The sequence below is a fragment of the Micromys minutus genome (genome assembly GCF_963924665.1).
Source record: "Micromys minutus genome assembly, chromosome: 15".
Taxonomy (NCBI): Eukaryota; Metazoa; Chordata; class Mammalia; order Rodentia; family Muridae; genus Micromys; species Micromys minutus.
Genome location: NC_137984.1, coordinates 34,770,139 through 34,792,695, shown reverse-complemented (window position 1 = coordinate 34,792,695; position 22,557 = coordinate 34,770,139). Strand labels below are relative to the sequence as shown.

Below are 22,557 nucleotides of genomic sequence, written 5' to 3'. Positions count from 1 at the left end.
AATTGCTTTAAACCTTTTATCTAGCTCTTCCAAGTCAGGGGTACTTTAAGAAACAGATAATACTTGGTGTTGGTAAAGATGGATAGAATCGTTGTGTTGATGGAGATGTTAGTGAAACCTACATACTGATGAACCAGGAACTATTAAAATATACACACTCTTAACCCTGCCCTGTAAACATCCTCTTAGATCTGTGGCCCCAACATAGGCTCACATACAAATGCATACAGGGATATAAAGGATATGTTCAGCCTTGCCCATGTTGGGTGCCATGCCACTACAACACAAATTCAAGAGGCTTGTGGTTAAATGAGCCACGTTACTCCCATTCTGTATAAGTATTCTACTCGCTAAGCCATACATGTGTATGCTAGCAAAGAGGCACCCCAATACACGTGTTCACAAAAAACAATTCCAGAAGGTTGGCAAATAGTATTTGCATAAAATGAAGACCGTGTGTGCTTATGTTTGTGTGAACAGTTAAAAATAAGGATATAGATAAAATGTTGGAAGCTGATTATAGTGGAAAACATGTCTGGGGAGGCCTGTAATGAAGAAAGGGTACTACCCAAGCCCAATCTCCCATTATATTACTGTCCATGTTCTTCAGAATGGACCTGTGTTTTATGAAGTTAAAATATAATTTTTGGTGTTTTTCTACCTTTTGTATTTTTTTCAAGTCTTATTAAGAATTCTATTTGGAAAAAAAAATCCAAATGATTTTACTTCCCAGATGCCTCATGAAATCTGTGTTCTCACTGGTCCCCTGACCCAGACACATAAGCCATCCTTGGTTGCTCTCTGACTGGGTTCCTCTCCACCTCTGGACCTTCACAGATGTTGTGTTCTCTGCATGAGAGCTCTCCAATCCCTCCCTCAGTACACTTTTTCCATCCCTCCCTAGACAAAGTCCTTTCCAACCCCAACTTCCCTGCTAGCTCACCCTGGCCACCTGCAGACCAGAGCTGGCCTTCCTCACGGTCACAGTCCTGCCTCCCTTGGGGCCTTTTGTCACAGTGCCATTTGTGTGTAAATGCTAGTGGCCTCTTTCTCTCTGTAAAGAACACTTCCCAGATCAAAGCCTGGCACACAGTAGGCCTTCTGCACATGTAAATGAATGAATAAATACATGGTTTCTACTTAGGTTACTTCAAGGGATGCCTTGATCTTATGAAAACTTTAAAGGATAATGTAGACAAATTCATAAATTGTGAAAGATTATATAAACTTTGTAACATTTTCTTGCTACATATTTCTCTTCATGTATTTTGAATCTGTTTATTTTTTGTTTGTTTTTTTTGGGGGGGGAGGTATATTTTAATGATACTTTTAGTAGGTTGAATAGTTCCCCTACTTGTTTTTTATTGGCTATTTTTTTAATTTACATTTCAAATGTTAACCCTGTATCCCATCCCCTCTCCCTCTGCTTCTATGAGGGCCCCCCCACTCCCGCCTCCCCACCCTGACATTCCCCTACATTCTCCAGCCCTCTTGTATCTGTTTCTAAATAATAACTTTTGGCACTAAATACATTTAATAGCATACTAAAGCGTGATTGAATTCAGAAGGCAGTTTATTTAGGAAAATCAATTTTGACTCTCCTTGTGCAAGAGTGAGTCCTAAACCGGCTGCTTCTGTTTCATTAGACTTTGTGTGCCATTAGCATTGCCTGCCGGGTCTAGCATTCTATACTTAACAGTAAACAGTGTGGTTCTTCATACAACACAAGTGCAAACTAGCCACACCTTCTTTTACAGGCAGATGAGGCCTATTCTATTGGCCCTGCTCCATCTCAGCAGAGCTACCTCGCAATGGAGAAAATCATTCAAGTGGCCAAGAGCTCCGCTGCACAGGTAAGAATGCAGAAAAATTTGCAGTACAAAGCAAATCAATCTTGTACAATTTATGCAAACTTAATTCTTTGTAGACATTTTCTTTTTAGCTAGTTTTTACATCTGATTATTGAGTTATCTTTGTAAGCAATATTTAATTCTTTTCCTTTTTTAGCCGTTTTTCTGGGTCCTCTGCACTTGAAGTCTTTGGGGAAGCAAGAGGAGGGAGAATCTGAACCGTAGATAAGAGTGAAGAGAGTTGAGCTCTTCTTGGAACCTCAGATGTTAGAGGTTAGACTAGCTTTGACAGAAACAATAGTTAACAAATCCCTCTTTCCAGGGTACAGTCCTTTTCTTTCCTTAATAAAGATGTTGTTTTGAATTAAAGTGTAAATTATCTTAGGGTGGATGAGATGGCTCATCAGGTAAAGGCATTTGCTGCTGAGCCTGTCATTCTGAGTTCAGTTCTCCAGAACTGACTCCTCCAAACTGTCCTGACCTCTACATGCTCGCCCCACAAAACACACGCACACATGAGCGTGAATGCTCATGCACACACAGTAAAGGATGTAGTAACAACTGTTTAGTAACTATTACTGTCTTTTAGCCTAAAATAGTCTTAAGATAAAAAAGAAAAAGTATATTTTAATTATGTTTTTAATTTAATTTATATTAATAGCTACTTCTTGATTTAAGTATTTTAATGTTTAGTTATTAAAAAATTTTAAAGTTGGGGCTGAAGAGAGATGGCTCAGCGGTTAAGAGCACTGGCTGCTCTTCCAGAGGTTCTGAGTTCAAATCCCAGCAACCACATGATGGCTCACAGCCATCTGTAAGGGGATCCGATGCCCTCTTCTGGTGTGTGTGAAAATAGCTGCAGTGTACTCATACACATAAAATTAATTGTTTAAAAATTTTAAGTTTTATATAAAGTTAAAAAAATCTAATGTATCTATAATGAGAAATTTTCTAGAGATTACTATATAATTAATTAATTCTACTTTAAGGTTTTATCATGTGTGTATTTGTGTGCATTTAATGTGTGTTTGTATGCATCCATGTGTATGTACATGTGTGTGTGTTTGTGTGTGTATATATCTGTGTATTTGTGTATGGTGTGTGTATATATCTGTGTATTTGTGTATGGTGTGTGTGTATATCTGTGTGTGGGGTGTGTGTATGTATGTGTATGCATGTGTGTGCCTGAGGTAGGGGCTAAGAGCTGGTGAGAACAGCTTTGTACAGTCAGTGTTCTCCTACCTTTTGATGGCTTCAGGAATCAAACTTAAGTTGTCAGACTTTCTGCAAGAACCTTACCCATTTTATTCTTACCGCCCTGTTGATTGTACTTCTAGGTTTGTGTCAAATGACTTATTTGTATACCAGGGTTGACAGCCACCTTCTTTATAGAAGATAAAAGGTAGAAACAACTCACATGCCTTTGAACAAATCCATGGATGGACAAATGTAGGAAGTATGTAGAGTGAAATATTAGCCTTAAAATAGATGAAATTCTGATACAGGTTGCCACATGGATGAACTTTGAAATCATTCAGTGTTAAGTAAACCAATCGTAGACACACAGGCATAAAATCCCATCAATAGGTGACATCTGTACCTGTAAATTCACAGAAAGGGAAAGGGAAGCAGTAGCTGCCTGGCCATAGGGATTAGGTCCAGGATGGTGACTGTTTTGGAGACAGGCCACATCAGCTGAAAGGCTCTCACAACTGCTGAGACTGGGGCCTTGTAGCTTCCATATGTATTACTAGAATAAAAGAGTCAAGGCCGAGGATATAACTCCGCAGAAGACAACTCGCCTTAGTACATGTGAGGCCCTGGGTTTGATGTGAAAAAAGAAAACAAAGCGATTTTCCTAGTGTAAAACAGGCTCCAAAACTTCAACATGAATGTTTTAGGCATCTCTTTGGGAGCAAATTATGACAGAGACTGGGCTGTCTTGTCAGCCGGTGAGTGAGTTATCTGTGCTTTCTCTCCTGTAGGCCATCCACCCAGGATATGGTTTTCTTTCAGAAAACATGGAGTTTGCTGAACTTTGTAAGCAGGAAGGAATTATTTTTATAGGTCCTCCTTCGTCTGCAATTAGAGACATGGGTATAAAAAGGTAAGTGTCAGTAGACGAATTGAAGTAGTTTATTACAACAGGGGATTTTAAAGTCTAATTAAATGTATTACTAGTTGTGTGTGTTTGTGCAAGCCAAGGGCAGGCATGAAGGTTTTCCACTTTTGCATGGGTCCTGCATGCAGGACTAGACTCAGATAGTCAGGGCAAGCATTTTATCTACCACACCATATTACCAGCGCTTTTAATGGGCATTTTAAATTGTACTCTTTGGTTGGTATTCTTCCAAAATATAAGAAAATTACACTGAATTTTGGAAAGTCTAGAAGTTATTGTATTGTAATTCCAAGATGTATATTAGTCGTCTGAGGTTAAAAGCAGGATGGTGGGATGAGCTACCACAAGTAAGAGCAAGAACAAGGAGTGGTTATTGTGTGTGTTAACATTGGTTCCAGGCGCAAGCCCTGTCTTTACCCGTGGGCTAATGGCGTCTTTAAAGAGTTGTGGTTTGTAGATATTTACTTGGGTCATCTTGGTGATTTTTCTCTACAGCACATCCAAGTCCATCATGGCTGCTGCTGGAGTACCTGTTGTGGAAGGTTACCATGGCAAGGACCAGTCTGATCAGTGCCTGAAAGAGCATGCTGGGAAAATCGGGTATCCTGTGATGATCAAAGCCGTCCGTGGTGGAGGAGGAAAAGTACGGTTGTGGGTGCCCGCCCTTGCCATTTCTGGCCAGAGGCCTGTGCTCACATTGTTGTCACACAGTCCTTTCTTCCTTAGGGCATGAGGATCGTTAGATCAGAAAAAGAATTCCAAGAGCAGTTAGAATCGGCCCGGAGGGAAGCTAAGAAGTCTTTCAACGATGATGCAATGTTGATCGAGAAGTTCGTGGACACACCAAGGTCGACTGCTGGTTTGGGTTTTTGGCTTTGTCGTTGTTGTGTTTGTTTGTTTTTGTTGTGTTATAAGCAATGCATGTGTATTCTGTTAGATATGATGTTGTAATCCAGTGTTAGTTCTTGAAGTTCCCGAGTTCTACCTCTGTAGTCACGGGTTAGAGGACAGTGTGCTTGCTCCTAAACCTTTTCTGTATTAATAGAAAACTCCATTCATAAGCACATAAGAAACTACGTTCGAAAGAACAGTGCATAGAACCAGTTATAACATTATAATGGTATACAGTAATATTCCACCCAGGCAGCTTTCGGTATCAGTAACTAGTAACTGTCTTAGTACCTTTGTTCAAAGCAGAGTGGCCCTGTGGCACTCATGCCCCAAAATATGCTTGTTCCTGGTGAAATTTAGGACTTTCTTTCCGTATAAATAAGTTCTTCTAAGAGTCAGCTGTACGCTCTAAGCATTAATTGAAGGACTCAGAAAAATGGAGCTTGTGAATTAGCTAGAGTCAGTTACAAAGATTTTTGTCATCATTTTGTGGTATTTTAGCAAGTTGTAACCCTGCTGGCCAGCACTAGCCATGTGCCCGGTTCTGTCTCTTGAATGCTAGGTAAGCTTACTGTCCTCATCCTAACAAAATCCCCCATATATGTACTTTCGTCTGTGTGTCAAGGCACTAGGCAATAGAGCGACTGTTGCTGCCTGTGTTGCCCACAGTTGTAAAGCTGGAATGTGAGAGCAGGGAAGTCACACTCTAGACCATTGCACTGGGGTGAGTCACTAGATGCTCATAGGATTGTAAAGATTCCTAGATTTTAGTGTTTTTTAAAAATAAGATAATGATAAAATTACCAGTGTCATATTTTTTGTATCATATATAATATATGTGTGTGTGTGTATGTATATGAATATAACTTTTAAGTCACATGGAAAGAACAATTCATTTGTGAAACACTATAGAAAGTCTTTCCCTTGCAAGCAATGAACTAAAAGCACTGAGTTCTTTTCTTAAAAGAAAGTCCAAGAAGGACCTCTCTTTTTAATTTATCTTCTCTTTAAAGAGGGCCTGTGTTGGTTTTGCTTTTGATTTGTACCTTATAAAAGGTAGAACTGGGGACTGGAGAGGTAGCTCAGCAGGAAGAGGACTTGATGCTCCTGCAAAGGACCCAGGTTTAATTCCCAGCAGCCACATGGCAGCTCACAACCATCTACAACTCAAGTCACAGAGGATCCAGTGACCTCTTCTGGTTTCTGTAGGTCAGGCACCAGCACGCATGTGGTACATGATTACACATACAGGCAAAACACCCATGCACATAAAGCAGAAACAAGTGTATCTTATTTCTTATTAATTGCAGTTTGGTAGTTAAAAATAAATCAGTTCTAAACAGGACGATTATTAGGAGAGCAGAGCGTATACCACCTCCTAGAGGGAATAAGGGGAAATGAAGAAGGTTCTAAATGTTTCCTTCTGTGATACCTTTCAGAAGAAAATAGATGGGTCATCCAAGTCAGTGTCCTCTTACGTGAGCACTGTAGGAGTACTTGCTGTCCCAGTGTGTGTGGCTAAATACAGGGAACGGGATTATTGGAGACAGGGCCTCATCCACCATGCCGACCTGGAACACACTGTGCAGAGACCTGGTGCACATGATAATCCTCCCATCTCTGCCTCCCCTGTGCTGGTAAGCACTACCACATCCAGCCTGACCAAGTTAGTGTTTCTGTTCTGTAATTTCTAGTCAAAATACTTGAATACTTTAATCACCATGGTGTTTGTATAACCTGCTGAATAGTTACCTATGGGGATAGAGTTCCAGTGAATAGAGTGGGATAGATCACCTGCAAATCCGATTAGAATTATTGATTATATACGAGACTGGGATCAGAAAGCATCTTCAAAGTATATGATTTTAGAGAAAAAAATACCACATTCCCTTTTCAGGTTATATTCAACACATACTCTAAATGGCTTACAAAATACATATTTTTGGTATTCCTTGACAGTATCCATGCATTCCTGTACCATCCAGCGGTATGTGTCTCTTTTCTTACATTTCTTTCTCAGACTTACATGGGTTGAGTTGAAGCCACTAATCAGATGCATCTCTGCACTGGACCCTAGACCCTCTGCGTTAGCACAAGGAAAGGACACCGAGAAATAAGAGCATGAGAGCCATTGGATGACCTCAGAGAATGAGACCTGTTATATGATCTCCGAAACCACAGCAGAACCCCAGTCTGTACTGAGTCTCCCTTCCCTATTAAGTTCCAAAGGAGAGGTTTTTCCCACTGCTGAGCCTCAGAGGGCAGCTCCTGTGTGTGGTTTGGGCCCACACGTTCCCTTCATACCTTGGAGTCGCTACTACAGTGTTTCCTTCCACAGAGCAATGGAAACGTGAGAGAGGCAAACACACTCCATGTCTGCTGTATAAAGAGGTTGGATACCAAAGAAAGCAGGAAAAAAACATCCTCTGAATGACATTTGCACTCATCAGAGAGTTAAAAGTACAAAGCAGACTGCTCTGGAATGTGGACCTGCCTATGACCACAAGTTGCAGTTGAGATCACCTTACCTGAGGTAGCTGCTGCTGAAGTCCTCATAGGACTTCATAGGGATTCCCACAAGCGTCTAGTGACTTAAGTATCAATCAACCTGAAAGAGAAACTCCCCTGGGGGCGGACACACCCACTTTCATAGAAAATCCAAATGACCTCATAATTAGGAGCAGTGGTGAGAAAAGCATTTTATACTCGGCCTGGAATACTCTGTTCTCTTTTAGAAGCATATCTTCCAGAGAAACCAAGCTCAGGTTTTATACAGTGAGAAAGACACCATCTGGTCTGCTGTGTCAGCTAAGGGAAGACACTTCCAGAGGCCACAGCTGAAGCCCGGCACTGGATAACTATCTCAGTGTTAGTGTTACAGTAACTTTCTGTCACCAAGCTATGGTTGAAATGTGTCTGCGAAAATCCAACAGCCAACATGGCGAAGAGACCTGGGATGGAGCTAAATGTGGAGCATTTGCCTGCCATTTTCAAGGCTTTTGGTTCAACCCTCAGAACTAGGAAAGCTTTTTAAAGTAATCAGGGCCTTTTGTGGGTGTTAGGTCATGAGTCCTTCACCTTCTGAGTGGTATTAGTGCCCTTCCAGAAGGGCTTCAGAGAACCATCTGCTTGTCTTTCGGCCATGTGAACACAGCAGTAAGACACCATCTGTGAAGAACAGGCTCTTGCCACATTCTGAATCTCCCATCCATCTTGTACTTCATGCCCTTCTGAGCTGTAAGAAATAAACTTAGGTTGTTTATAACTATCTCAGCCTAAGGCGTTTTGTAGTAGTAGGCAGAATGGACCAGACTGTGTCTTCAAACTCCCTGTAATCACAGTGGCTGCCCCGAAGGAGCTGTAGTGCAGGTTTAGTTGGAGAAGTGCTTGGGAAACCCAACATCAGTCAGGAGAACGTGGCAAATATGACAACACAAGAGGAAGCTGAGTCCAATGCTGCCCACCATCTCCATTGCTCTCGGGCTCACCTGGTACGGCATGTTCTACACCTGATCTTAGCCAAGAGGCCGAGAAGCGATGGTACAGCATATTCTATCTCTGACAAACACCACAAGGCCAGAAAAGCATGTCCTGAAGAAATCAAGTGGCCCAACCAAACAGCTGTGACCGATTCTAAGCACTACCAGAGAGGAAGTGTAAAGCAGCTTATTAATTCGTTACGGCCTTAGATCAGACAAACAGAAGACACGGAACAGATGGGAGCGAGAAGCAGAGCCTTGGAAGAAGAATAAAAAGAAAGTTCTGGGAAGGAACGGTGATAGAGGTGAACAGCTAGGGTGGGTTTCCTGGAACACCGGCAGCAAAGGCAAGAATTACGGATCTGGACGTGCGTGTGCCAGTGGCCCACTCCCAGGCACAAATGTCAGGAGAAAATAACATAAAATTCCCAACAGAGCCATTTTAAAGGTATTCTGTGTTACTTGAATAGCAAAAGAATGAACAGAAGAAAGAAGTAACTTGAAGTAGTTACGGTCGAGGATTTTCCAAAATCAGTGACGGCCAATAAGACCTTAGAAGGAGGACAGATGACCAGCTCTCTGGACGAGTAACTAGATGCCTACTCTACCTACTCCTGTGCACGCAGATGTTAACATGGAACGCCAGTAGAACCCATGGGAGCGGAAGCTGCTAGAGTTTGGATCTGAAACGCTCATCGATGTGGGAAGGGTTAGTCTCCAGCTTGACATTCACTGGAGGAAGAAAAGCCTGGTCTGAGATATTCCAGCCCAAGAGGATGTTCCCTTGGAAGAGAAAATGGGGCCTACCCCTGTTTTCCTTTCTCAGCTGTGAGGTATATTTGGCTCTGCCATGCCTCATTCCACCTACATGAGCTGTCAGAGGCCCGGGGCAGGAGGGCCAGTTGGATTGATCCCCAGCAAGCATGAGCCACAAACAGTGACATTAGTCTCATTTTATGATTTATGTATTTATTTTTAATTTTTGAAATGATAATTTCGCCATTCCGTTTCTTCCCTCAAAACCCCCCTACATGCCATGCCTTGTTGTCTTTCAAATTCATGGCCTCTTTTTCATAAATTGTTATTGCATGCATATATGTATGTACATATACCTAAATATAACCCTCTTACTCTGTATAATGCTACTTGTATGTATCTTCTCAGAACTCACCATCTGGCGTTGGATAACCAATTCATGTGCTCATCCCTGGGGAAGACTATTTCTTCTTTTCTCAATGCTCTTTACTTGCCTATAGTTCTCTGTGTACGGTTGAGGCCGTTTGTCCGTTCTGCCATCCACTTTGGCATATCTGTTGTTGTCAGGCTCCGCTCATGTCTAGGCCTCATTTTGGTGAGACTTCATGGGTGTAACCTCCGACATTTCTAAGAGATGCAACATCCCTGATCCTCTGGCTCTTAGGATCTTTCCCTCCCCCTTTTACAGTATTGCCCAAGCCGCCGGAGCAGGTGTGATTTGTAGACGTATTGATTGGGACTCGATTCCACAAGTCAGTGTGTGATTGGTTCTGGTTTTCTGTAGTGTCCATCCGTTGCAAAGAGACGTTTCCTTGACAGGGGTGAGGACTCCGCTATCTGTGTGTACGGCCAGATGTTTCTATTGCTGTTAGAGTTCATGCTGGTTTCGTGAAGTGGCGCTTGTAGGTTCTTCTCCAGGACCTGTGAGTTCACTAACCCTGGGTAGCAGTGTGTGAGCTTCACTTTTCTAGGCACTACGCAGGTCTCCTCTCAGTATGACTTATCAGATTTTATTAGCGTTTTTTAAAGCTCAATATTAAAGTGACTTTTTGTTTTTCATGATTTAATGTTTTTGCACACTCTTAAAATACTAGTGATCTATGTATTTTTAATTATTTGATGTATGCCTTAGCTCTTTATAGATGAGACAGTTTGACTTCAGTTATCCATTGTTTTTAAAATATAACTGTAAAAGTTTTTTTAAGCCAGTTATTATTGGCCTTCTTATGAACTATAGTTTGTAATTAATTTTTGTAACAAATTAATCAGTCTTTGATATTTTTATTTTGAGATTAACCTCTATTTGAGTCTCTTGTATTTTCACTCTTCTTGCCTACCAGTCATTTCACATACATAAATTTATTTTCTGTAGGATTTATCATACAAACAGGAATCTTTTAACCCAGATTTTACAAGATTATACCCATGTCCCTAGTTTGTAACCTCAACATACAGTCCAGGTAACATGTTTCTCAAAGAAAATGGAGGACTCTTGGTCAATTTGGCCAGCTGTTTGCGTTGATCAATGTGAAATCTCTCAAGCCCTAATGGAGTATATTAATATATGTTTCTTTTTGAAATAGGCATGTGGAAGTCCAGGTGTTTGGTGATCACCATGGCAATGCAGTGTACTTGTTTGAAAGAGACTGTAGTGTGCAGAGGCGACATCAGAAGATCATTGAGGAGGCCCCAGCGGTAAGGAAGCTAAAAGGATATTTCTGATGTTCTCTTGAATGTATGCCCCGTTCAATCTCATTCTCATGACTGATCTGTAAAGCCAAAGTCTCCCATTCCTAGCATCTGAATAGTAACATAATGATCAAACTTTGGTACAGAGCTGAGGATCTGGGGGTGAGAAGTAGAGTATTGTTCTGGGAACAGACACAAGTGAGTCCTGTTCCATCTGGACAAAGTCCAGGAAGGTCTATCTTGGTGCAAGTATCTGACTAAGAGTTAACATTAACAACTGATAGTGAGGTTAGAGCACAGTTTAAGCTGTAGTTAACTAGAATTAATTACTCAATTGAAATGGAATTGTCTAACTGTTGGACATCTTCTTAGAAAAAACTCTTGTTTTAACAACTGTTTCAGTGTGTTCCTAAAGTATTTTAGTCAACCTCTTGCCCAATAATTATACTGTGGAGGAACTGTAATCACTTGACAACTGCCCTTTAGTATGGTTCAGGTTGCTAGGAGCATCAAAGATAGGGCTATCTTTGGGGTTTATATTCCTTTGGGACTTATAACAGATATTGGTAAGATATATGTTCTCTGTATTTCTGAAACATCAGGGTTTTGAGGTTCCTCGTTAACAGGTTTGTTCTTACACTATTCAAATAGAATATTTAGTTTTAGAATGTATTAGATATTTGAAATGGACGTCAACAACTTCAGTAAAGCTCAATTTATAAGCAGAGATTATTTAATGCTGATGTGTACTGCAGTGCTTTAAACTGTGCCTGTGGAAGCAAGATGCATCAGAGTCCCGTGGGTTTCCTTACAGGGTGTGAGCTGCCTGATACAGGTACTGGGCATCAAGTTCTAACCCTCTGTGAGAGCAGCACACAACCCCCTGACCCATCTCTCCCGCTCAACACTCGTTATCTTTTATATAGTTATGGAGGTTGTTATGACAACATGAGGTATGAAGATATGTAACAGTACTGAGTCACAGAGGAGCAGAAGCATTCAACTTTGTTATATCAAGAGACAAAATTGTATATTATCTTTTTAATGCAACTTCTATACACTAATATACATTTTAATTGTTTTTACATTCTGGTATGAATGTATTGTGAGGCTAAGTATTAATGGAAATTACCTTTAATATCCTCCTGTAGCCTGGGATTAATCCTGAAGTAAGAAGAAAGCTGGGAGAGGCTGCAGTCAGAGCTGCCAAGGCTGTCAAATACGTGGGAGCAGGTATGTTAAAACTTCCTTATAAGAATTGTATTTATTTCAGAAGATTAAGGGACATAAATCAGGCTCCCTTGATGTTTTAACCATATCTACAGTAAGAAATATACTTTGAAGAAATGAGCATTTGCCTAATCAGATATGTGCAAGTTTGATACTTCCTATTCTATTTCAAGATAAGATGAATAAATTGTTTCTCATTTGAGCTAAGAGTTGAAGCTTGGGCCTCACATATGCTGGTTAAGAGCTTTATCATTTGGGTACACCCAAAGGTCTTTAAGAGCAATTTTTAGATCACAGCAAAACTGAACAGAAAGCCAAAGTATTGCAGTAAATAGATTCCAGAGGCAACATGGAAGCCGATGGGTATGTTTCTCTTGGCACATATCTAGCTTGATCAGGTTGTTATGATTATTTCTAAGGATTTCTGTGGGTCTAATTTATCTTTTCTGGATGAGCAGTTTGTATCTTTGTTTGCTGGTTGTAAGCTTATTGTGTAGAGGGTTTGTGGATTGAGAATTTAACATATAAACCTGTTTGATAAGTTAATGGATGTGAGTCATGTTTGTACCAGGTGTTAGAGGAAAGGAACCAACTGTGGCTGTCATATCCACCCAGTACAGAAGCAGTAGGGGCAGTAGAGTGTACCATGCCTGAGGTAATAGAGGTGGCATAGAGTGCCAAGTTTGAGGTCTCTATAGTGCCAAAAGGTTAAGCCACTTTTTAACATTTACCACAGTACCAAAGTTGTATTTAAACCTAGCCTGCCCCACTACAGCCTCTAGCTGTGTTAGCTTCCCTGGACCAGAGTTCATACCATGTGTGAACCTGCATGGTTCACACCCTACCCTAGTCCATGTTATCCACTCTAGTCCATAGTGTTGTGCAGCCTATGGGTTTTGAGAAATATGTAATGAGAGGTGACTCCTCCTGCATTTGCAGTATCACACAGAATAGTTTCACTGACGTAAATATCCTCTCTGCTCTCTCTGTGCATGCATTCCTTGGCATTAAACAATGGCAGCCATCACACTTTATACTGTCTTCTTGTACCATTACAAGAACTTAAACAGTTGGAATCATACAATGTAAAGCCTTTACAGACTTCTCCTTAGGGCCAGGCATATTTAATTTTCCCCATACTTATTTATTATTGTTCTAAGTAATATGCTATGTCTGTATAACTTAAGTATTGATAAGCTTGGTTATTTACAACTTTTGGCAATTACAGATAACGTTACTATCAACACTGATACATAGAATTTTGTGTGGATATAAGTTTTCATTTCACTTGTATAAACACAAAGGATTATAATTGTTAGATCATGGTACAAATACATTTATTTTGAAAGAAGCTGCTGTCTTCCAGGATGTACTATTTTTACATTCCCATTAATAATTTATAGTTCCTGCTCCAAATCTCCTGCAGTGTTTGGTACTGTCTGGTCAGTTTTTGTCAACATGACAGGAGCTTGAGTCACTTGAGAAAGGGGAACCTCACCTAAGAAATTGCCTCCATCAGATTGGCCAGAGAGCATGTCTATGGGGCATTTTCTTGATTAAAGATGGATGTAGGAGGGCACAGCTCACTGTGGGTAGAGCCATCCCAGAGCAAGCAAGCAAGCCATGAGAGAGGGAACCAGTAAGGGGCTGTTCCAGCTTCCCTCAGTAATGGACTGGAGGGTGTAAGGTGAATTAAACCCTTTCCTCAGCTTGCTTTTGAGAAAACTAGGACATCAGTACTCTGAAATTTTGGCCATTTGTTATCCCATTGTTTTTATCATTCATTCATTCATTCATTCATTCATTCACCTTGCATGTTGGGAACAGACTGCAGAGTCTTGAACATGCTAGGCAGGTGCTATCTCAGTGAACTACATCTCAGCCCTCATTGTTTTAATATTTACTTCCCTGATGAGTTCTATACCAAGTTATATATCTTTATTTGCCATCTGTATGACTCCTCTTATAATGTGTCTTTCATCTAGTTTTTAGTATTTTGTTTTTGGGTTTTTTTTTTTTTTTACTGTTTTTTGTCTTTTTTATGTTTCTTTTATACTCAGTTTGCAGCTTGCCTTCTCAGTTTCTGCATGTCTTGTGGAGAGTGGATGTTTCTAATTTTGATTAAGTCCTTCCTGTCAGTTCATCCATGGGCTGTGCTTTGGGTTATGCAAATGTCATTGCTAGACCCAAGGTTATCTAGATATTGTTGTGTGCTGAATATCAGTAAGTTGATGCTGAAGTTTATATTAAGATGCAACAGGCCCCAGATAACCAACTCAGCAATATAGAAAGGCATTGTCACCGCATGGCTGGTGCCCCTCTGCCATGGGCTATTCTCATGATTCTGTGTCTAGACTTGCTTTTCTAGTCCATTGGATCATTCATCTGCTCATTTAGCAATGCCATACACGCTTGGTTTAACTGTGGCCCTTGCAGTAAGTCTTCAGGCTGAGTATGGTCATTCCTTCGCTATTCTCCTGAATTGTTAACTCAACAGTTGGTTCAGTTGTTTTACATTTCTTAAAGATTTATTTTTATGTGTGTGAGTAGTTTCCCTGAATGTATGTATGCACACTATGTGTGCCTAGTGCCGAAGAGGCCAGAAGAGCATGCTGATTCCCTGGAACTATGGTCGCAGAGGGTTGTGATCTGCCATGTGGGCTTGGGGAGCCCAGCCAGGATCCTGTGCTGTTCACTGGGCTATCTCTTTTGTCCCTTTATTGGTGTGTGTGTGTGTGTGTGTGTGTATGTGTGTGTGTGTGTGTGTGTACATGTGTATGCATGTGTGTGTGCATGTGTGCATGTGTATGCTCGTGTGTGTGTGTGTGTGTACATGTGTATGCGTATGTGTGTGTGAGTGTGTATGTATGTGTGTGTGTGTGTGTGTAGAGACAGAGACCGAGAGATTATTTAGATTGTCAGTTTTTTGCGCCTTTTGAGAAATTGGTATTGGTCTGTTTATCTAGATTACTGAGTTCATGAGTAAAGAGTTACTGATAATATTCCTTTCGGTCTGGCTGTGCAGGTCAGTGGGAAAGCACATACCTCCTATATGGAAGGCTCTGGGCTCAATTCCCAGCACCAACAGAGAAAGGACAACGTTCCGTTTTAACTGTCCTGAGACCTGCTGACGCTCTGATTCTATCCCACCACTGTCATTTCTGTTCCTCTTCCCACCGCCTGGCCAAATGCTGTTGATCTTATCGATCTTTTCGAGGAACTGGCTTTTTGTTTGTTTGTTTGTTTGTTTATAAAACAGCCTCTTTTTAAAAGAAAATAAAGATTTATTTATTTATTATCTATAGCTCTCTTGAGACAAACCAGAAGAGGGCATCAGATCTCATTACATTGTGAGCCACCATGTGGTTGCTGGGATTTGATCTCAGGTCCTCTGGAAGAGCAGTCAGGGCTCTTAACCACTGAGCCATTGCTCCAGCCCCTGTTTTTGTTTCTTATTTTTTACTTTTTCTCTATTGATTTTTATAATTTTATGTTATTTTATTTATTTATTTATTCTTTGTGTAGGTATGTACATTTCTTTGATATTTCTTTTATTAGTCAGTCTAACTGGATAAGCTATAAACTTAATGTGTTTTGATTTCTATCTTTCTAGCCTCAGTCTTTTCTCTAATCATTCATTTGATTCTGTGGCTTAGCGTTTGTGAATGAAGCTGTAGTAAGCCTAGACAGGCAGATGCTTGGGTCTGTGTGCTCACGTGCACACAGGGGTGCCTGATCTCCCAAGAGATTAGGGGACGACTTTGGGAGTCAGTTTTCTTCTTCACTATGTGACTTCCAGATTTGAACTCAGGTCACCAGGCTTGGCAGGAAGCCTGTGTGCTCAGCAAGCCTGAGCCATCTCTCCAGGACTCTGTCATAATTTGCATTGTCTGACTTACATTCTTGTATTATTGGATTTAATTTGATATTCTCTTTCTTCCTTTCTTCAGCTGTAAATTTATACACATGGTCTCTGTTACATAATTCATTTAAATTATGTTTTTATTTAATATAAATATGTTTATATTAATATATTTGCTGTATAACTATTATATTATGTAAATTAGCAAATTTATAGAAAATATTGTCTAAATACAATAATATTATATTTATTATTAAATTTATAATATAATTTTTAGTAATTACAATATAAATATAGCAATGCTTGGCATTTAAAAATAATTAGGTTTAATCTTTACAATCCAAGAAAACTTCAACTATCTCCATGTTACGTTTGTTTTATATGTACTTTATGCTCATTGTAATTAGTAAGTTTTCAATGCATACTACCAAACCTTTAAAAAAAATCAAGTACTGACAAAAATTATATTCATATAGTTTTATGCAAAAATGCTTTTAAAAATAAGTGTCGATTAAATTTTAATATAAAAGTATTTCATTTAATATAAAATACTTTTTTCAAGTATATTTCTGATCTTAATTTCTAGTTTAGTACCATTTTCTTCTGAGAGCAGATATTATTGATACTGTTTGGTTGTTACAGTTATTAATGCATATTATGCAAATCAGTGGGTTCTCCCTGTAATATTTTGATTGTCTTCACCCTTCCCATCCACCAGCTCTCTACTTCCTCTCCTCCTTGAGTTCCTTCTCCATCCCTAAGAGTCCTATTTTCAGGCCTTGCTATGTTTTGGCTTGCTTGCTCAGCCTGCTTTCTTATACAGTCCAGGATCACTTGTCCAGGGGCTGGCACTGCCTATGGTGTGCTGGACCCTCCCACATCGATCAAGAAAATACACCACGTACATCCCCAGTTGGTGGAGATATTTCAACTGAAGTTGTCTCTTCCCTGGTGGCTCCAGTTTTTGTCAACTTGACAAAAAATTAACTGACACAAGGGGAAAGTGATTTGAGTATTAGGGTCGACCTCACCCTCAGAATCGTTCATGTTTATTTTAAAATGGAGTGTTTGGAAGTATGCTGCATGCGTGTTTACAGTTTTATATGTTCATAGTAGATTGTTCTCGTATCTACATGTTCATTCACATTCAGGTTTATTACTAATGACATGTACCAATTCTTGCTGATTCGTTGTTTTATTCTGGCTAGTCTCAGGAACCCTGTGCAGTCTGTGCATTCTTATTTCCTTATTGAAATCATTCTAACCCATCGACTTGGTCTTTAACTCTAGTATTCTTTATTTTATCTGATCTCATCCATCAGTGATTCTTTAACTGGGTGCTTGTTTTGTTTTGTTTTCCTGGTTTATATTTGGTTTTGGGAAAGAGGCTCACAATGTAGCTCAAACATAATATAGTGGTAATCCTTCTTGCTCAGCCTCTCTGATGCTGAAATTACAGGTGGGCCCCTCCAAGCCTGGATCCACTGTAGCTTTCTTTCTTTCTTTTTAAAAATTATTTATTTCAGCCTTACAGGTGTTTTGTCTAAATGTGTTTCTGTGTACCATGTGAATTTCTGGTGCCCTCGGAGTCCAGAAAAAGGTGTCAGATCTCCTGGGACTGTAATTACAGACAGCTGTGAGTCACCATGTGCGTGCTGAGACTAAAAGCTGAGTCCTCTGGAAAAAGAGTCAGTACTCCTAACACCCGAGCTCTGTTCTATAACCTTTTAAAATTCTAATTACTGGACTTCTTTTTTTTTTCATTTTTATTGCATATTTTCTGTATTTACATTTCAGATGCTATCCCCTTCTCTCCCACTACAATCCCCTACCACTGCCCTTGCTTCCATGAAGGTGCTCCCTCTTCCAACAACCCTTTCCCACCTCAGTACCTTGGCATTCACTTACACTGGGAAAATGAGAGTTTTTGGGTATATGCCCAGGATTGGTATATCTGGGTCCTCAGGTAGTATGTCCAATTTTCTGGGGAACCACAAGACTGATTTCCAGGTTGGTTGTACCAGCTTCCAATCTCACCAAAAATGGGGAGTATTCCTTTTTCTCCACTTCCTCACTAGCATCTGCTGTCACCTGAGTTTTTGACCTTAGTCATTCTGACTGTTGTGAGGTGGAATCTCAGGGTTGTTTTGATTTGCATTTAGCTGATGACTAGGGATGTTGAACATTTTAAGTGCTTCTCAGCCTCAGTTGAGAATTCATTGTTTAGCTCTATACCCCATTTTTAATAGGATTATTTGATTCTTTGGAGGCTAACTTCTTGAGCTCTTTGTATATATTGGGTATTAACCCCTCTATCAGATGTAGGATTGGTAAAGACCTTTTCCCAATATGTTGGTGCCATTTTGCCTTATTGACAGTGTCCTTTGCCTTACAGAAGCTTTGCAATTTTATGAGGTCCCATTTGTCAATTTTTGATTTTAGAGCATAAGCCATTGGTGTTCTGTTCAGGAAATTTCCCTCTGTGTCTGTGTTCTAAGCATTTTCCTACTTTCTCTTTTATTAGTTTCAGTGTACCTGGTTTTTTGTGGATGTCTTTGATCCACTTGAACTTGAGCTTTGTACAAGGAGATAAGAAGGGATCAATTTTCATTCTTCTACATGCTGACTGCCAGTTGAACCAGCACAATTTGTTTAAGATGCTGTCCTTTTTCCATTGAATGGTTTTAGCTCCTTTGTCAAAGATCAAGTGACCATAGGTGTGTCTATTCATTTCTTGGTCTTCCATTCTATTCCATTGATTTACCTGCCTATCTCTGTACCAATACCATGCAGTTTTTAATCATGATTGATCTGTAATACAGCGTCAGGTCAGAGATAGTGATTCCCCCAGAAGTTCATTTATTATTGAGAATAGTTTTCGATATCCTGGGTTTTTCTTAGTCCAAATGAATTTGCAAATTGCCCTTTCTAACTCTATAAAGAATTGAGTTGGTATTTTGGTCGGTTTGCATTGCATCTGTAGATTGCTTTTGGCAAAATGACCATTTTCAGTATATTAATCCTTCCAATCCATGAGCATGGGAGATCTTACTATCTCCTTAAATCTTCATTTCTTTCTTCAAAGACTTGAAGTTCTTGTCATATAGATTTTTCATTGCTTGGTTAGGGTCACACCAAGTTATTTTATATTATTTGGGACTATTGTGACGTGTGTCATTTCCCTAATTTCTTTCTCACCCTGCTTATCATTTGAGTAGAGGAAGGCTACCAATTTGTTTGAGTTATTTTATATCCAGCCATGTTCCTGAAGTTGTTTATCAGCTGTAGGAGTTCTCTGGTAGAATTTTTGGGGTAACAAGTAAACTATCATATCATCTGCAAATAGTGATATTTTGACTTTGTCTTTTCCAATTTATATCTCTTTGTCTTCCTTTTGTTGTCTCATTGCTCTGGCTAGGACATCCAGTACTATATTGAATAGGTAGGGGGAAAGTGGGCAGCCTTGTCTAATCCCTGATTTTAGTGGGTGTCTCAGTTAGGGTTTCTATTCCTGCATAAAACATCCTGTCCAAGAAGCAAGTTGTGGGGAGGAAAGGGTTTATTCAGATTACACTTCCATATTGCTGTTTATCACCAGAGGAAGTCAGGACTGGAACTCAAGCAGGTCAGGAAGCAGGAGCTGATGCAGAGGCCATAGAGGGATGTTACTTACTGGCTTGCTTCCCCTGGCTTGCTCAGACTGCTTTCTTATAGAACCCTGGTCTACCAGCCCAGGGATGGCACCACCCACAATGGGCTGGGTCCTCCCCCCTTGATCACTAGTTGAGAAAATGCATTACAGCTGGATCTCATGGAGACATTTCCTCAACTGAAGCTCTGTGATAACTCCAGCTTGTGTCAAATTGACAAAAAAACAGCCAATACAGTGGGATTGCTTCAAGTTTCTCACCATTTAGGTATTTTTTTTTTTTTTTTTTTTTTTTTTTTTTTTTGGCTACAGGTTTGCTGGGTATTAATTTAAGTATGTTTAGGTATGGGTTTTGAATTCCTGATCTTTCCAAGACTTTTAACATGAATGCGTGTTGAATTTTGTCAAATGCTTTCTCAGCACTGAATGAGATAATCATGTGGCTTTTTTCTTTAAGTTTGTTTTTATAGTGGATAACATTGATGGATTTCCATATATTAAAGTATCCCTGCATCCCTGGGGTGAAGCTTACTTGATCATGGTGGATGATGATGAATTGGGTAGTGTTTCTTCTGTTTCTACTTTGTGGAATAGTTTGAAGAGTATTGGTATTAGGTCTTCTATGAAGGTCTGATAGAATTCTGCACTAAACCCATTTAATTGATCCTTGGCTTCTTTTGGCTGGGAGAGTTTTGATATCTCCTTCTATTTCTTTAGGGGTTATGGGGCTGTTTAGATGGCTTATCTGATCCTGATTTAACTTTGGTACCTGGTATCTGTCTAGAAAATAGTCCATTTCATCCACATTTTCCAGTTTTGTTGGGAATAGGCTTTTGTAGTAGAATCTGATCATTTTTTTTTAATTTCCTCAGTTTCCATTGTTATGTCTCCCTTTTCATTTCTGATTTTGTTAATTTGGATACTTTTTCTGTGCCCTCTAGTTAGTCTGGCTATGGGTTTATCTATCTTGTTTATTTTCTCATGGAACCAGCTCCTAGTTTTGATGATTCTTCATATTGTTCTTTTTGTTTCTACTTGGTTGATTTCTGCCCTGAGTTTGATTATCTCCTGCTATTTACTCATGGGTGTGTCTGCTTCTTTTTGTTATAGAACTTTCAAGTGTGCTGTCAAGCTGTTAGTGTATGTTCTCTCCAGTTTCTTTTTGGAAGCACTCAGAGCTATGAGTTTTCCTCTTAGCACTGCTTTTATTGTGTCCCATAAGTTTGGGTATGTTGTGCCTTCATGTTCGTTAAATTCTAAAAAGTCTTTAATTTCTTTCTTTATTTCTTCCTTGACCAAGTTATCATTGAGTAGAGCATTGTTCCGCTTCCATGTGTATGTGGGCTTTCTGTTATTTTTGTTGTTATTGAACACCAGCCTTAATCCATGGTGATCTTATAGGATGCTTGGGATTATTTTGATCTTCTTGTATCTGTTGAGGCCTGTTTTATGACTGATTATATTATCTATTTTGGAGAAGTGTTATTTTGTGGGATGCTGAGAAAAAGGTATATTCTTTTGTTGTAGGATGAAATGTTCTATAGATATCTGTTAAATCCATTTGGTTCATAACTTCTGTTAGTTTCACTGTGTCTCTGTTCAGTTTCTGTTTCCATTATCTGTCCATTGATGAGAGTGTGGTGTTGAAGTCTCCCACTATTATTGTGTGTGGTGCAATATATGATTTGAACTTTAATAAAGTTTCTTTTATGAATGTGGGTTCCTTTGCATTTAGAACATAGATATTCAGGATTGAGGGTTCATCTTCATAGATTTTTTTTTCCTTTAATGCGTACTAAGTGTCCTTCCTTATCTTTTATAACTTTTGATTGAAAATCTATTTTATTCAATATTAGAATGGCTACTTTTGCTTGTTTCTTGGGACCATTTGCTTGGAAATTGTTTTCTAGCTTTTTACTCTGTGGTGGTATCTGGCTTTGTCACTGAGATGAGTTTTATGTATGCAGCAAAATTCTGGGTTCTTTTCATGTCTTCAGTCTGATGGTCTTTTTATTAGGAATTGAATCCATTGATGTTAAGAGAATTTAAGGAACAATGATTATTGTTTCCTGTTATTTTTGTTGTTATAGGTAGAATTTTGTTTGTGTGCTTTTCTTCTTTTGGGTTTGTTGCAAAAATATTACTTTCTTTTTCTAGGGTGTAGTTTCCCTCCTTTTGGAGTTTTCCATGTACTCTTTGTAGGACTGGATTTGTGAACAGATATTGTGTAAATTTGATTTTGTCCCAGAATATGTTGGTTTCTTAGTCTATGTTAATTGAGAGTTTTGCTATATATAGTAACCTGGGCTGGCATTGTGTTCTCTTAGGGTCTGTATGACAACTGTCCAGGATCTTCTTGCTTTCATATTCTTTGTTTAGAAGAATAGTGTAATTCTGATAGGTCTGCCTTTATATGTTACTTGACCTTTTTCCCGTACTGCTTTTAATATTCTTTCTTTGTTTTGAACATTTGGTGTTTTGGCTATTATGTGTCAGGAGGAATTTATTTTCTGGTCCAATCTATTTGGAGTTCTGTATGCTTCTTTTATGTTCATGGTCATTTCTTTCTGTAGGTTAGGGAAGTTTTCTTCTCTGATTTTGTTGAAGATATTTACTGGACCTTTAAGTTGCGAGTTTTTGCTCTCTTCTACACCTATTATCCTTAGGTTTGGTCTTCTCATTTTGTCCTGGATTTCCTTTATGTTTTGGGTTAGGAGCTTTTTAATTTTTACATTTTCTCTGACTGTTGTGTTAATGTTTTCTATGGTATCTTCTGCCCCTGATATTCTCTCTTCCATCCCTTGTATTCTATTGGTGATGTTTGCATCTGTGACTCCTTATCTCTTTCCTAGGTTTTCTGTCTCCAGGGTTGTCTCCCTTTGTGATTTCTTTATTTTTCTATTTCCATTTTTAGATCCTGGATGGTTATGTTCAATTCCTTCACCTGTTTGCTCGTGTTTTCCTATAATTCTCTAAAGGATTTTTGTGGTTTTTGTGTTTTCTCTTCAAGGACTTCTACTTGTTTACCT

General features: G+C 39.4%; 1 protein-coding gene across 1 annotated transcript in view; it reads left to right on the top strand.

Moving 5' to 3' along the window:
- Positions 1-22,557, top strand: part of MCCC1 (methylcrotonyl-CoA carboxylase subunit 1) — a 52,086-nt gene that overhangs the window by 5,606 nt on the left and 23,923 nt on the right. Inside the window, exons 4-9 of the mRNA XM_080929576.1 lie at positions 1,758-1,853; positions 3,836-3,957; positions 4,468-4,615; positions 4,699-4,820; positions 10,682-10,793; positions 11,939-12,020. Of these exons, the coding sequence (XP_080785702.1) occupies positions 1,758-1,853; positions 3,836-3,957; positions 4,468-4,615; positions 4,699-4,820; positions 10,682-10,793; positions 11,939-12,020 (682 nt within the window). The remainder of the gene's footprint in view (positions 1-1,757; positions 1,854-3,835; positions 3,958-4,467; positions 4,616-4,698; positions 4,821-10,681; positions 10,794-11,938; positions 12,021-22,557) is intronic.